A 15643-nucleotide genomic window follows, 5' to 3' on the forward strand; every position below is an offset into this window, starting at 1 on the left:
GAACAAAAAACAAGAACAGTGTCAAGACTTTTATGATATACACAATAATTTATTTACAGTGTATTTACAAAAAAAACCTGTAAGACAGCAAACAGCAAAGGGGAAAGACAACACTATGTTGTCGTGTTTTGAAGTTAAGGATGGGGATAGGAGGGAAAATGTAGTTGTAGAAAGCAGCTAACCCCAGGCTTGAGATTTACAATAATGTAGAATCAGCTTGCCATCACTTCCAAAACACTGAAAGACAAAAAGACGGGAATACAAACGTTGAAGTTAAACTGTCAAACACAGGAGTGAGCTGTCAACAAAGTCTAAAATCAGTGTTAACTGCTGTTGTGACATCAGAAAGGACCTTTTAACTAGATATTGATCTAGCAGTGAGAGCAGAGAGGTGATCAGCCAACCACTGATCTAGACTTTGACGTTTTTACTGTTACTTGTTAAGACATTTACCAGTGCTCAAGGATTTAAGATTATGTCACAGAAGGCTTGTCTCTTATTGCACCCTCTGCTGGTAGAAGCTCTGCATGACCTGTCCAGTCACACAGGCTGAACCTGCAGAAACAGTTAGGTCTAGAAGTTTCATACGTTTTTGGACATTGACCGTTTTCTCCCCTCTGTTAATTTTGCATCTATACTCCACCACAGTGGATTTTAAATCAAGAAAACAAGATGTGATTGAAGTGCAGATGTCCAGCATTAGTTTAAGGGGTTCAACAGAAGTTTTCATTAACTGCCTAGGAACCACAATGATTTTTATACAAAGACTTCCAGAGTAATCACCAGGTGAAGCAGGTTCCCTTGTTATTTAACAACAAATTAAGTAGATAAAAGATCTGGAGTTATTTCCAAGTGTTGAACATGCATTTGGCAGCTTTAACTGGAACTCTCGATAAGATGTCCAAACAGTAGTTTCATGCAAGTAAAGGAACCTTCATTAGGCTGGAAAAACAAAGTAATGCCATCAGAGAGACAGCAAAAATTTTTGGGAGTGGTTAAGTTAACAATCTGGCTCATTCTTAAAAAGGGAGGAATCTGGTCAGGCAACACCAAATGGCCTGAAAAAACACAGACAACAACTCAAGTGGATAAAGCAGTAGCATTGTTCAGGTCCACAAGCAAGAGACCGTTTCATGAATAGAAATATAGAGGCTTTACAATAACATGTAAACCCCTCAAGAACAAGAAGGTCTGATTAGATTCATTTGTATCAGAACAATGGGAAGAGAAAAGTATGGAGAAGGAAAGAACAGCTCACGAAGCATATGACATTATCTGGTGGAGGAAATGCCAGTGGAAGCTGGGCACTGGTGTTTACTGATGATGTCACTGCTGGTAGAAGGAGCAGGACAAATTGTGAAGTGTGCAGGGTTACACTCTCTGCTCAGAGTCAGCTAAATGCTTCAAAACTGTGCAGACAGCACTTCACAGTCCAAATGGATAATGACCCAAAACGTACTGCAAAAGCGACTCAAGAGTTTCTCACGGCCAAGAAATTAGATATACTTCAATAGCCATGTCAGTGGCCTCATGTCAACCTGATAGAGCAGATTTTCAGTTATTGGTTGTGGAGAGAACCACAATGAAGCAGCAACTGGCTGCAGTAAAGGTCAAAACGCTTAAGAGAGGAAACGCAGCATTTAGTGAGGTCTCTGGGTTCTAGAGCTCAGGCAGTCTCTGACTACAAAGGATTTTCTTTCAATTACTAAAAACAATACTTATATTTAAAATGATGTTCATTTGTCCAATTAATTTTGCGCCTCTGACAATGGATTCTGTATTAAAAAAACAACAAAAACAAAAAGAAAAAAACTCTTGAGTTAAAGCTGAAAGTCTGCACTTTAGTCACATTTTGATGGTTTGAGTTAAAAATTAATTGAGCTGATGTACAGAGGCAAAAAGAAGTGTCCAAAGAAGTTTGGACCCAGTTAAATACTTGCCTAACACTAGTGCTACTGATGTAATATTTCAGTGAAGACCAACTCGGTCTGTAACTCCAGACTGTGCGCTATTAAATTAATAAAACAACAGGGAACATAATGTTGTTGATAAACTGTATGTCTGTGTGTGCTGCCCCATTTAAAACTACACTCACATCAAAGAGGACCCCTACTTCTTGATCCGGTGAGGGGGCAAAAGACTGGTTAACATAGATGAACTGAGAAAAGAAAAAAAAGATTTAGTTTTCATAATTGGTTTTTAAATCATGTCCATTATAAGACTTCAAAAATTAACAAGCTGGTAGAAAAAAATGTCATGCTTACTAGTTGTTCATTGGCATCAAGCTTGAGGAAGCGAGATATGAATTGTGAAAGAGACTGTACTGTTCTCCCCCTGTCCACTGCCCACTTCTTTGTTTTCATTATAGGAGTGTCTCCCACTGCCTTCAACAGCACATCGACTATAAAAATGAAGAAAACAAAACTGAAAGTTATTCAACATTGTTGCAATGCCGACTGGCACAGGCAAATCTCAACTTGAATTTACAGTGGAATTTCTGGGAAGGTGCAGTCACTGATGCATAGACACTACATTATACCATGGTGGAAAAACAAAAACACTGTAAAGGCAAACCCTCATCCCAAGTAAACATCTACCTATGCAACTAAGCCAGTGCTGCACAGAGTTCAAAAATGTTACTGTAATATTTTCCCCCAATAGTGTTTTGGTGAAATATCAAACAAATATCAAACACATTTCATATTGCTCTAGGTGTTGTTATTTTTTGTGATGTGTTTAATGTGGAATGTGCATAATAACCGCCTTTAACTTCTTGTCTTCGTGTGCTTTCACATCAGCTTTTCTGAAGGGCAGAACCCCCCCCCCCCAAAAAAACCCAAACAGTGCCTAAGCTTAAACATAACCTCTAATAGTAATATAAACAACATTCAACACCCAGATCTAATTCAATTACTAAAATCTAGTTATAAGTTACTATGACCTCATTCATTTGTTTCATTAAATTTTAGGCAGGGTATTGCAAAATTGAAATTAGATGTCTGGCTACATACAGACTAAGCTGTCTCTTTACCTCATTTTAATTTAAATTTCTGTTGTGGTATTTGTGCAAATTAGTCCTGCAAAACTACGCAGGTTAAGTGAGTTATTATCTTTACTTTTCTTATTTTCTTTACTCTTGAATGTTTCCAGTGCAGTAGGTCTCAAAAATGAAAAATATGCATATATTTAACGTTATTTCCGTAGTTATAATTGATATAACATCTGCAAACTCCTAATTTTGTTCATTAGACTGTCTACTCATATTTCTGGTAAATCCAGCAGGAAGGTTGAAGGAAAGTAGCATTTTCTTCCCTTTTGTGACTAAGAAGTTCATGTTAAAAAGTATTATAGTCATTTTATTTTGCATTAGCTATATATCATTCAAAAATAGTTGCTGTTTGTCTCTTATTACCTATTATTATTACTTTCATTAGTATGTTCTTAGTATGGAACTTTGAACTGCTTGAATTGTTTTTTGTAGAACAAGGAAATATTCAGATCTTTTTAGATCAGTCCCAAACTACAGATATTGACTGACTTTTATGGCAAGAGAGGCCAGTGAAAACATCTGGCTTATCTTTTATAGTTTTTCGATGTTCAAACATCGCCTAAGTGAGTATCCTGGGAGTGGATTGATGGACAATTTATTAAAACAAATATATCTTTAAAAGTATTTGATTTATGAAGCTAATATTTTAACAGTAGGTCTCAAAAATGAAAAATATGCATATATTTAACGTTATTTCCGTAGTTATAATTTCATATATATACAAACAGTGGTTTGTATATATATGAAAACTTTGGAGCTTAACATTTTTAGGCAAATGGAGACAGTTGAGCAGCAAATGTAAAAAAAAATTATGAATTGAGATGGAATGTTCTATTTTTAGTGGTATGTTCAAAGTAATCGCACATCGGGAGCCAACAGAAAAAGTTATGTTTTTAGAGGTCATATTATAAAGTGATATCAATCTTTCAAAGCCTTTTAATTTCCCCTTTGTGTAGATCAGAAGATCAGTAGTAGCTGTTGTTATTCCTTTTGCAGTCCAGGATTCGACTCTATAAACTATTTTATTAGGTTTAAACTCACAGTCGTAGGCACACCATGCAAGTTTTATATATTCTAGTTTATGTTCTCTTCTTAACATATCCCAGATTTTCAGCTCCATGGATTTTGTGACATTTTAAGAGATTTGAGCCAAGTGTAGCTCCTTAAGATCCTCGTTGCATTTGCACGCAGAATATGTTGCTATTGAGACGACTGGTTAGTATATTTGATCAAATATGGCAAAACAGAGACTTTCTGTGAACTATGTAACATATAAGAATACAAAATACATGTAATGTTTATTAGCATTAGCTTCAGCTGTTCCCCAAACCGGCAGTACCACTTGCTAGAAAACGACGCGCTTATTGGCTGAAGAGAGAACATGCTTCCACCCTAGTGGCCGACTTTCACTGTCAATCATATTGTACGTCACACATCCGGATGTGTTTTCTTTAGCATTAGCAACAGTCATCAGAAACACAATTGTTTTCCCGTAACTGAGAAGTTATTTTCCGCTCTCTTACTTTTCTTCTTCTCGTCATTTGTCGTCGAGTCGTCTGACGGCGGCTGTGTTTCTTCTTTCTGCGTCTCTGTTGGGGACTCTGCAGTGTCAGACATCTTTGGTTCACCACTCCGGGTTACTTTATGGTTTCCAACCACCTCAACATTTGCTCAGCAGCGGCGGCTATTGGCGCAAAAGAAGCGTCAATCTCTACAGCTCGCAATACTATTGGTCAATAATCGCTCCCAGGAAGGCAGCGCCTGTCAAAGAAAGGCTGAAGCCGAAGTTGAACTCCGTGGTCTTCTTAGCTTCGTGCTAGGTTAGTTTTTATTTTTTACATCCGACTATAGATGCTAATATATTAACTCTTTAATAACAAATATACTTATTTATTATTAGTTAATATGATTACATATACGCAATTTTGTCTGCAATATTAAATTCGGTCGTTCTTTTTTCTATTACAAGTAAGACATGTAAATATTTTATTTGGTTTACACAGGCGACGTCACATGGGAAATAATACTTTAACCTGACAGTTAAAGTTTCTGCAGTCCCCTTCAGCCTGTTACCCACTACTCTCTACCTCACCTCTGGACTATTAAAGCAACAAGAGTAAGTGACATTTCTTATGCTTTAATTCGCTAAAACGAGCCATGATCTTAGCAAATTCCTTTGAGTCTAGCTGTTTTTGAGTTGTCACTGGTGCCTTTGTTATCAAAACAGTGCAATATCAAAGAAGGAAATAATGTCCTACAAGGAAGAAAACGCACCATTTTAGACTCATGCTGACAGGTTAGCTAGAGTCTACGATTGTCCAAATAATGGTTAAAGACTGCAACAAGCAGCTGTGCTACAGTTGTAAGCTATAAAACTTATAAAGTTTCACCTTTATAAATTTTACTTCAAATCTCTCTGATGATAGTACAAGATGGTATTAAATCTACCTGAATGCCTTCTGTGACCTTGCTCTTGTAGTGGCAAACATTGGCAGGCTCTCCACCAAGGATGCAGTGCTTTTCCTGTGCGATATGCAGGAGAAGTTCAGACCCAACATCTTCCAGTTCACCAACATTGTCAGCAATGCAGCCAGACTGCTCCAGGTTGGTTCTCCTCATCAGCACAGTTGTCGAGGATGAATAATTTGGAGAGTCTGAATCAGATTTGCCAGGTTTCTCCTCTTCTCTGACAGGCCAGTCGTATCCTGGGCATCCCCCCCATTTTGACAGAGCAATATCCTAAAGGTCTTGGGCCCACAGTACCAGAGCTGGGAGCTGAGGACCTAAAGGCCCATGCTAAAACTTCATTCACCATGATGATAGAGGAGGTGCAGAAGGAGCTGGAGGCCCTGGGGAACCCCAAACAAGCCATACTGTGTGGAATAGAGGCTCACGCCTGTATCGCTGTAAGACACAAATGGGATTCAGCATCTGCGCCGTTAAAACGAAACAAAATCTTTCCATTGACTTGGGTATTTTGAATAGAGTGACATTCAGTATCTGTTATTCTGAGCATACAATTATTCAATGAGGCACCAACTCTTTCATATTTTTCAAATGTATATTTTATATGCGAAGCATAGTTGTAGTTATCAGGAGACAATTATATGGAGACGTTAGTCTTCAACTGGATTCTCTAACATGCACAAACAATGCATGTCACATCAGTATGTGTCTTATCAGTTGTTCCACAAAAGAAGCAACAAGCAGTTTATCTGTGACCTGCAGAAATGACATAAATATAATAATTTAAGGTGCACTTGGATGCATGCAAGATATTGTATCTTTATAATGTCGGCTAAGTGTTAAGTTTTAATCACAAAAACAGAGTGGTGGAGGTAATGATGTTAGGTGATTATTAATTTATTACACTGTCATTAAGTAACATAAATATGTAATTTTGTAACTGTGTTTGACTGAGTTTGCAGTTTTAGTTGACAAATAGAAAACTTTCCTCCTTGTCTTTTGCTCAGTGCACAGCTTTTGATCTGCTCGAGAAGGGGATAGAGGTTCATATTGTAGCTGACGCCGTGTCATCCAGAAGGTATCGGTGTATTTGAACAGTATTTTTTCATTGCAGTAAGAGATGTCACACACACGGAATGAGTGTGCCTTGGGGAAGTTACATGTGCACTTTACTATAACGTTTTCACTTCCCTCCTCAGCCAAACGGATCGTTTGTTTGCTCTGTCACGACTGAAACAGAGCGGAGCATACCTCACCACCACAGAGGCTGTTCTGCTGCAGCTGGTTCAAGATGCCAAACACCCCAACTTCAAGGAGGTACCTGCTACAGATGCTTCCTGTCGCCCTCCTGACTCAGTATTGTTTAGCTTAGTTTATTCAGTCAACACATATTAGATTCCATAAACAGTTGGTGGTCAATGTACAAAACAGACACTGAACAGGCTTAACCCCCTAAAGAAAACCAAACAAAAAAATGAGCAAAATACACATTTCTGTGTTTATATCATCATTATTAAAGTAATTACACAATAACTACAATATTAACACAAATTCCTTTAATGTTTTTTTTAATCCTTTTCTTTGGTGAGAAAAAAGAAATACACTTCAATCTGTTGCCAGTAAACCTAATTAGTTGCAAAATGTTCCTCCAGCTGTTTTAATTCCAACCCTTTGTTTTCCCTCATCCCAGCTTTTTGGAGACAGTTTGCTATCATCAAATTCAAAATTACTTTATTCTTTTCTTGCAGTGATACAGCATGTCAGTTTAAATGTTTGATGATGTCTATGCTCAGACATGCATAAGATAATGTTTTGGCATTCAGGGGCTGAATAAAAAAAAAAAAAGGGAAAATTCAAACAGAGCTAAACATTAAAGTCACACAAAACAGACAAAAACACAAACAAAAACCAGGTGCAACAGAAATGGCCCATGCACGCTCTCCCCCACTCTCTCTCTCACACACACAAACACACACACAATAAGCTGTTGTGAGTGGTAATAATTTGCGACTTATCCCCACTGACCTTTTGTTGTAAAGGGTGCAGCAATCAGACACCTGTTTTTGCGCGTGTGAACATGCCAAAATTTATACGATTACATGACTAACCCACGTCGTAAACTGTGTTGACAGATTCAGAAGCTTCTGGCGCATCCGTCTCCTGACACCGGCCTCCTTGCTTTCTTCAGCGCTCTGTAAAGAGACCCATGTCCTACCATTGTGTCCCACTGTAAAGAGCTGTACCAATAAAGCGATGCTGCTACTTTAAATCTGCTCTGTGTGTGTTTGTGTATATGAATCAGACCCTTGTACCTTGCATAACAGCTTGGACTTGTCTTAGTGGAAAATTCAGGTGCATTATCTGTAACCAGAACCTGACAGGCAGAGAAAAGGCTGGTGAAAGAGTAAAGAGGTGGAACCAGCTCCCAGAGGCGGTGCATAGAGTGATATCACGCAGGAGGAGGAGTGAGTGACGTAATTCTGGTAAACCAGAAAGGGAGGGGAAGCAAAGAGAGGGAGGGAGAGCGAAAAAGGAAGCTGTCGGATAAGTTTTTTGTGTGTATATTTCTCCAAAGTTACACAAACTTTCACTAGCCGAAGGTATGACTGCAGCCCTGCGGGGACCGACATGCTGAGGACAGAGACCTGAAGGAGAGGACGTACAGCAGTTTGTTAGCAGCTGTGCACAGCTGATGACAACATAAGCCATTAACACTTCTGAAGGCCTTGGGCCTCGAGTGACCATACAGAGGTAAGTAAGTCATTCTTCCTTCTCAGAAAACAACACAAGTAGTTGGAATTGGCAAACATATGTACCTATAGTCATGCTATGGCTTTGCTGGTGAGTGGAAAGTTTCCCGAGCAGCACAAAGTGTCTTCTGTCTGAACTTACTGGTGTGTAATAGACGCTAGTTGGGAAGTACAGGAACAGGACTGCTGACACAGTTACAGGCAGAGGGAAATCCTCTGTGGGAGTGCTCAGTGTTTTGACTGCCTACTATATTCAGAGTAAGCAAAATGTAAAAAGACTTGTTGATCCAGTACTTTCTCTTCTGATCCTTCAGAGCCTGGACTGAGAAAAAAACAAAACAAACTAAAACTGAAAAATGTCCTCTGACTTGGACTCCAGTCTTACCAGTATTGACTGGTTGCCCCAGCTGGGAATCAGCAGCCTGCGCTCTGGGAAAGAGAGAGGAGGAGGAGGGGAGAAGGAGAAGAAAAAAGACAGAGGGAGGGAGAAAGGAGACTTTCTACCCTCAGTGCCGGACCCCTCCCCTTCTAACTGTAAAGGGAAACCCCCTCACAGCTATGCTACTCTAATCGCCATGGCAATAGCCGCTGCACCTGAGAGGAAACTGAGTTTAAATGACATTTACACCTGGATCAGTGACACTTTCCCCTACTACAGCCGGGCGGGCCGCGGATGGAAAGTAAGCTACAACATATTATCAGTGTGGGCGAGCAGTAATAATATGTCACTAAAGTGTAATCAGTGTAACATCTGCTTTACTGGACATTCCTGACACATGTCATTCCCAACAGAATTCCATTCGACACAATCTGTCCCTTAATAAATGCTTCAGGAAAGTTCCTCGACCGCAGAACGACCCTGGCAAGGTGAGTTACTTCTACCTACTGTTGGAGTTTTCATCATTTGAGATTGATGACTGTTTAAAAAAAAGAGCATGAGTTCACAAACCTGTGGTGTCTTTCCAGGGTTCCTATTGGACAATGGATGGACCTTCAGACGGACATCAAGTGAGGGCACCTAAACGTTCCTATCCTGAAGAGGACGAGGAGAGAGAGGATGTATGTTTTTGGTTTTCGGGGTGTTTTTTTGTGACAAACCTTTATTCTCCACCTGTCAAATACATAGAGGTTTAATGAGACCACATAAAGTGCAAACACAGATGTAAATTATAGCCCATTAACGCTTAAAACTCTTAACCAAACCTCAAGCATGTGGCAGATTATTAAAACCGCCACATTTTTCTAATTATGCCATTATTTGCAATGTGTGAGAACATTAAGATGGACTAAGATATCAGTTTTGGTATGGCTACGTCCTATGAAAAGAAGTGTACCAATGTGCTTCCCCGGGTCTTTAAAAGTTCAGCTTCCGGGCCCCTCCCCAGTGGAGCCAACTCCCAGTTTGGATTTAGGAGACAAACAGCATCTCTAGTTTTAAGATTAGACTGAGCAAACTTTCTTTTTTGATAAAAGCTGAGAGCTAAAAGGGAGTTGGTTTTTTTTTTTTGAAAGGAGGTAATTTCTGGCTGTAGTGGAGGTGCTCAGTCTTATTTAACATTTAATATATATATTAGCCTGCAGGATATTGACAACTTCTTTTTTTGTTGCTGTTGAAAGTATTTATGCTGTGCTGTTACAGGTTCCTCAACTGCAGGAACTAAAAGCAGAGACGGGGCTCTCTCCTCGTCAGCCTCAATCAGCTTCACACACAGACCAACAGCTCTTTAACTCAGAGTCACTTGGAGGCATCCAGCAGCAGTCACCACAGTCTGCCTCCCTCTCTCCTCCCCCATGCAAAGTACAGTCACTTTCTCACTCCTTTTATAAGGTTTACTTTAATTAAACAACACCTTGCTCTTCATAACACCTTATTCTTATCTTTACAGCAACCATCTCCCTACATGCCCACCTCTGTCTCCAGTCTCCCTGTCCCTCATCCATCCGTCTCGCCATCAGCGGTGCTCCCACCTGCAGCCCCTATGTCATCCATCACTTCTTTCCCACCTTCTCACCCACCTGGCCCCACTTTCTCCATCCCCCCTGCTTCTGCTACACCTCTGGCTCCTGCCAACATGTCTACAGCGTCTCCAGCTGCTCCCTCCTTCTCTGACGCTGCGCTGTCTTTTCCTGTGACTTCAGACCCTGTGTCTGTTCCCGCTTTCTCCTGCGCGCCTGATCCGACAGCTGTTCCCATTTGCATCGTCTCGGGACCCAATCACTCATCCGAACTGACTGTCCCATCATCAGCCGTCGCCCCTCCCGTCGTTTCAGTAAACCCCCCTACTGATCCCTTGCTGCGTTTCACCTTTGACGAGCTCAACTTACTTGATCTGTATGCGTCTTTCAAGTCTCTGTTCAGGACAGTGCGCGAGAGGGGAGGCTCGCAGTGTAAGTGGCATGTGTGTATCTGTGTTTTGACACTGTACAGTTTAGATTCTGCATAGATGGATTGAAGGAATTGCCTCTTTTCTTTCCAGCGGATATAGTTCCCCTGGTGATCCCAAATAATGACATTACCCCACTTCACACTCCAACTCTGCTACCCATGTCCCCCCATCCTGCAACCGCACAAATTGCACCACCTGCATTGGCTGCACCAGCTGCACATCCTGCCGACACTGAGCGCATTTCACAATTAAGTAAGTCTCATGCGACTTTCTCAAACCAGAAATGCATAAACTGTATAAAAGTTCAATGCTTCTAAAGTTGCCTTCTTGCCTTCCACTTGTAGCGGTGCCAGCTGACTGGTTCAGTAACCCAGATTCTCTGAAGGAGAGTTTCCGCATTGCCAGCAACTTAGACTGGGCAAACATAGACCTCACTGGTCACCCAGGTCTGTTTTGTTCTTGTTTAAATGGGCACATTAATCAATCATCAGGGTTCATAGATCTGTGGAGTTTAGAGTCGTGAGGACATGGGTAAAAATGTTTAATCAGCCAGTTAATAGAGTGATTGGAATTCAGTCATTTTGATCATTAATTCATCATTTAATTTAATCATTATTATTATTATTATTTATTTAGTCTTTTCTGGTTTCACCTTTATCTTTGTCACATGTAACACTGAAGTATTTAGTTTTGTATTTTGGAGTGATGGCTACATAAAGCGAGCAGTTAGAAGATTTCACAGCAGGCCTATAAAAAGGAGATTAGGCAATTTTTCAGAAATGATCAGCTGATTAGTAAAAGTAATTATTGTCCTAGATTACAGTCCTCTTTCACTGCGACCATTTACATGAAATAGTGGTTAAACACAGACATGTTTCAGTGCTACGTACATTGGCAGGAAAACAAAAGATTGCAAAAAGTCCTCTGAAAAACCATGCACACATTTACAACTTCCATAGGATAAATATCATCCCTACACTTTTAATCAAATACACTTGATTAACTGATCCTAATCAAACATTCAGTCAATCTCACAAACTTCCAAGAAGTGGATGTCCCAGCAAATCCCCCCCCCCCCCCCCAGGTGCAAGACTCAAGAACTCTGAGAACTACATCTCAGGCTCTACTGGCCTCAGGATGTTAAATGTTAAAGTTCACGGCTGTAAAATCTGAAAAACACTGAACAAGTATGGCTTGTTTAGAAGAGCTGCCAGGAGAAAGAGTCTTCCCTCTAAAAAGAACATGACAACTCAGCTTATGAATGAAGAACCAAGGTTCAGTCAGACTTCAACCTGACTGAAAGGCTGTTTCATGTTAAATGGCTGCTGTGAAAAATGGCTGTCTGCAGACTGTGTGCAAGTTATTATTAAGCCAAGAAACAAGAGTTGTCGTAGCTATATTCCTCCAGTGTTTTTATTGTCATTTGGGCGGCCTGACTCTTTAGAAGTTAGACAAGCACATCATGCACACTAAACAATCAATCCAATCCATTGAAAGCTTTTCTGTATTTTGTAAAGAAAGGCCTGTGATGTTTCATATTGTTCTTAAAAAGCCACAGACTGGACCTTCGTGCTCTGATCTGCTGTTTCATTTTATATTTGCAGACCTTGTTCAGAGCATGAGACAGGCAGAGCTCTGCGACTGGGCTCTGGACCCGGCGGTCTTCACTTCCCTCTGCGACTCTCTGAACCGCTTCTTCACTCAGAAAGGCATGATCACCCCTGGGAATAACTCCCCTGTAGCCCCTGGTGCCCCTCAACCCTTACCAGCCTTTAACTTCAACCCACCCCCTACCCTCTCCAGCCTCACTCAGCCCTCACCCCTTCCCTACTCTTCAATAGCTCCCCCTGCCAATGGTGCACAACCACCGCGGCGGGCTCTGCCCATGCAGGGACCAGGTCTTCAGAGACCACAGCTAACACAGCCTGCAAGCACAGCCGGTGAGACCTGGACTTAAAAACATATTTTCTTCTTTACTTTTATGAAATAAGACAGGATGGGTTCATATTTTCCCCAAGCCTGTTTTAGAATAATCTTCCAGATCAGTGACATGTTTCTGCTATGAGAGCTATTTATGGAAACACTGAATTAAAAACAGTTTTTCTCCTAAGATTGAACAGAAATTGTTATAAATCTGGACAGCAGGTTTTGTCTGTTTAAAAGAAGTTGTTTAGATAGAAAAATATGATTTGACATTCTCTCACTTCCTTCTTGTTATATACTCAGTCCATGTGTCCTCTTTTTTTTTCCTTCTCAGCTGGGATTCATCCTCAGCCGATGACGCCACGACAGCGTCCCCCACTAAAGAATCTGCACAGCAACAGTGAGGAGATCCAGGACGACTTTGACTGGGACTCTCTGATTGTTTGACCCTCTCGCTCTGTGTGGAAACCCCAAAATGTTTTTGAGAAAATACTCTACTCTTTGCAGAAGCTGTCTCACTCTGTTGTACATGTTTAAAGCTTCTCTGACAGCAAGTATGGGATCGAGTTTGTCACATATGACTGAATGCCCCCCGAGGTTCAAATAGTTATTTTTTCAATATTACTCAAATTCATATGCTGTAATACTGTTTGTTTAGCATATCCTATGTAGGTAGTTGGGAGGCTGGTGTCTATTGGATTGTAAAACACAGAACTGTGTAAAGGTCTTGAGCCTCACCTCATCTTTTTATGTTTTTCTTCCAAGGAGCCAGGCTTTTGTAAAAGTGCTCCTGAGCAGTAGTTCTCCAAGATTTCTGAAGGTCTTTCAGAGCTTTTCTTTGGACATTGGCTGCTTTTTTTTTGTTTTTGATAACTCGTTTTCAGCCAAGTCCTTGTACCTGACCATTTTCAGAGGAATGTTTTTTTTGTTTTTGGTTTAGCTACTTAACACTGACCTTTAAATCATTAAAAAGACACCAAACTCAAGGGATGAACCAGTGTTGCCTACACATAACTTATAAAGAACTCAATTTAAGTTGCATCTTTAGGCTCTTTGTTACTTGCTGCCTGTCACAGATAGGGATGGGTATCGTTTAGGTTTTATCCGATACCAGTGCCAAACCGGTACTTTTGAAACAGTGCCGGTGCTTAAACGGTGCTCAAACCGGTGCTTAAAGAATGGAGAACACAAAATTGGTCCGAAAACCTCTCATGTTCAGCTGTTTTTTTGTAAAAAGATATCAATGTTAGCCTTTTCTGCAGCTATGGGGCCTATATGCTATCACTCTTGGTTGGAAGCAGTGCTTAAACAATGGAAAAAACACAAACTTTGTCCAAAACCTCTCATGTTTAGCTGTTTTCCACTTTTTCTTTGGTTATTTTAGCCTTTTTGGCCAGGGTGAAGGGAGTATCTGCCAGAGGTGTGGACTCGAGTCACATGACTTGGACTCGAGTCAGACTCGAGTCATTAATTTTATGACTTTAGACTTGACTTGAAAAAATGTTCTAAGACTTGTGACTTGACTTGGACTTTTACACCAATGACTTGGGACTTGAATTGGACTTGAACCGGTTTACTTGAAAAGACTTGATATTTTACCCCAAATATAAAATTTAACATGCATATTATATAGAGATTGAAAATGTGACGTCATTCACGGATAGAACCGCAAAGGATTCTGGGAACTCGTGGCAAGCGGTACTAGCGCACGCAGGCTTTCAATTAAAATCAGTTATACAGCGATAAAAAGAAACACAAAAATGTCAAGAAGCTGTTGTATTATTAACTGCAATAGCCGGTCGCATGACAGCCACGGGAAGCCGACGGGTAAAGAGATCGGTTGTTATCGGATTATGTCGTTGAAGAGAAATTGTTCGAGCCATGTTTCCGAAGTAACAAAGACGCGACTGGATTGCAGCCATTCAAAGACAAAATATAACGTCCCAGAACCCTCCAGCTCACATGTTAGTCTGCTCCAAGCATTTACACAAAGGTCAGTCTGCTGTTGTAGTTAATGCGTCATTTTTCTTAACATAATTGGTGATATAGGTTACAAGCAAGTCTGGCGCTGAACAGAAATTGTCGCGCTATGCTCCTTTGTTTATTGTGCATAAATAGTGAATTGTCCTGACACAATATTGCGTTTCGCTTCTGTTATTATGGTACATTGACAAAAACATATACTTTTATTCACAGGATAAAACAGTTGTTTTGTATCACTAATTGCACAGTAGGATTACAGCATACAATATTATTGTCACTGCTACATTTCTGTGATGCTACCAAAAATTATTTCCACTGCTAATTAATTACCGTTGAGCTCAAAGGTCCTATTAATAAACGGTTAACGAATGTGTATTTATGACGACGATTTGTGAGACTGGTAAACTTATGATACGTACGATGGTCTTTACTTTCTACACGGTGCATTTCAAGGTCCTGCACCCATCCGTCGGTAAACTGTACCTGGGCTTGTTGCAGTGACCTGAAGTTACTAAACTTCATGAGTGTATGCACTCACTCCAAGAACCGTATGATTATAAATATGCATATAAATATGCTAAGATGAGATAGCTGACTTCATCTAACTTGCAAATGTTGTCCAGGCTACGTTGGTGATGCAGTTTTTTTTAATGTGTATGATATTTTTGTCATGTGATTTTAAAGCCAGTCCTACAACCGCATCCAAGAATAACATGCAGCTTATCTCAGAACTGTCGGTGAAAATTATTCTTGGAGCTAGGTTTAATTGAGCTGCATTTTAAAGAGGTGCAATTTCACAATTTGTGTATATTTTCTAAGTTCACTATTTTGTCATGTGTTGAGAAAAACACAGATTTTAAAATTACATGGTCTAATATTTACACTTAGCATAAAACTGCAACATGCTTTTTTTCGTTTTTTTTTAAAGACTCGAAATGACTTGAAATTCAAAATTTCAGACTTGTGACTTTACTTGGACTTTTACACCAGTGACTTGAGACTCGATTCTGACTTGCCTGACATTACTTGAGACTTGACTTGAGACTTGAGGATAAAGACTTGAGACTTACTTGAGACTTGCAAAA

General features: G+C 40.1%; 3 protein-coding genes across 3 annotated transcripts; 2 read left to right on the forward strand and 1 right to left on the reverse strand.

Moving 5' to 3' along the window:
• Positions 1-47: 47 nt before the first annotated feature.
• Positions 48-4804, reverse strand: atg12 (ATG12 autophagy related 12 homolog). The gene is made up of 4 exons (XM_080895486.1): positions 4573-4804; positions 2265-2401; positions 2096-2158; positions 48-237 (listed from the first exon to the last, which is right to left on the reverse strand). Exons 1-4 carry the CDS (start codon positions 4664-4666, stop codon positions 178-180), a joined length of 354 nt encoding a protein of 117 aa, XP_080751612.1. The 5' UTR covers positions 4667-4804; the 3' UTR covers positions 48-177.
• isoc2 (isochorismatase domain containing 2) lies at positions 4731-7787 on the forward strand. The gene is made up of 7 exons (XM_080895484.1): positions 4731-4869; positions 5053-5165; positions 5529-5653; positions 5743-5955; positions 6523-6593; positions 6715-6832; positions 7648-7787. Coding segments are annotated over exons 2-7 (594 nt in total). The 5' UTR covers positions 4731-4869; positions 5053-5164; the 3' UTR covers positions 7714-7787.
• A 134-nt stretch (positions 7788-7921) lies between these two features.
• foxj2 (forkhead box J2) lies at positions 7922-13825 on the forward strand. The gene is made up of 10 exons (XM_080895481.1): positions 7922-8266; positions 8580-8945; positions 9058-9132; positions 9232-9324; positions 9905-10063; positions 10152-10653; positions 10743-10904; positions 10997-11098; positions 12257-12592; positions 12910-13825. Exons 2-10 carry the CDS (start codon positions 8622-8624, stop codon positions 13020-13022), a joined length of 1866 nt encoding a protein of 621 aa, XP_080751607.1. The 5' UTR covers positions 7922-8266; positions 8580-8621; the 3' UTR covers positions 13023-13825.
• The last annotated feature ends 1818 nt before the right edge of the window (positions 13826-15643 follow it).

This window comes from Rhamphochromis sp. 'chilingali' (assembly GCF_963969265.1).
Source record: "Rhamphochromis sp. 'chilingali' genome assembly, chromosome: 11".
Lineage (NCBI taxonomy): Eukaryota > Metazoa > Chordata > Actinopteri > Cichliformes > Cichlidae > Rhamphochromis > Rhamphochromis sp. 'chilingali'.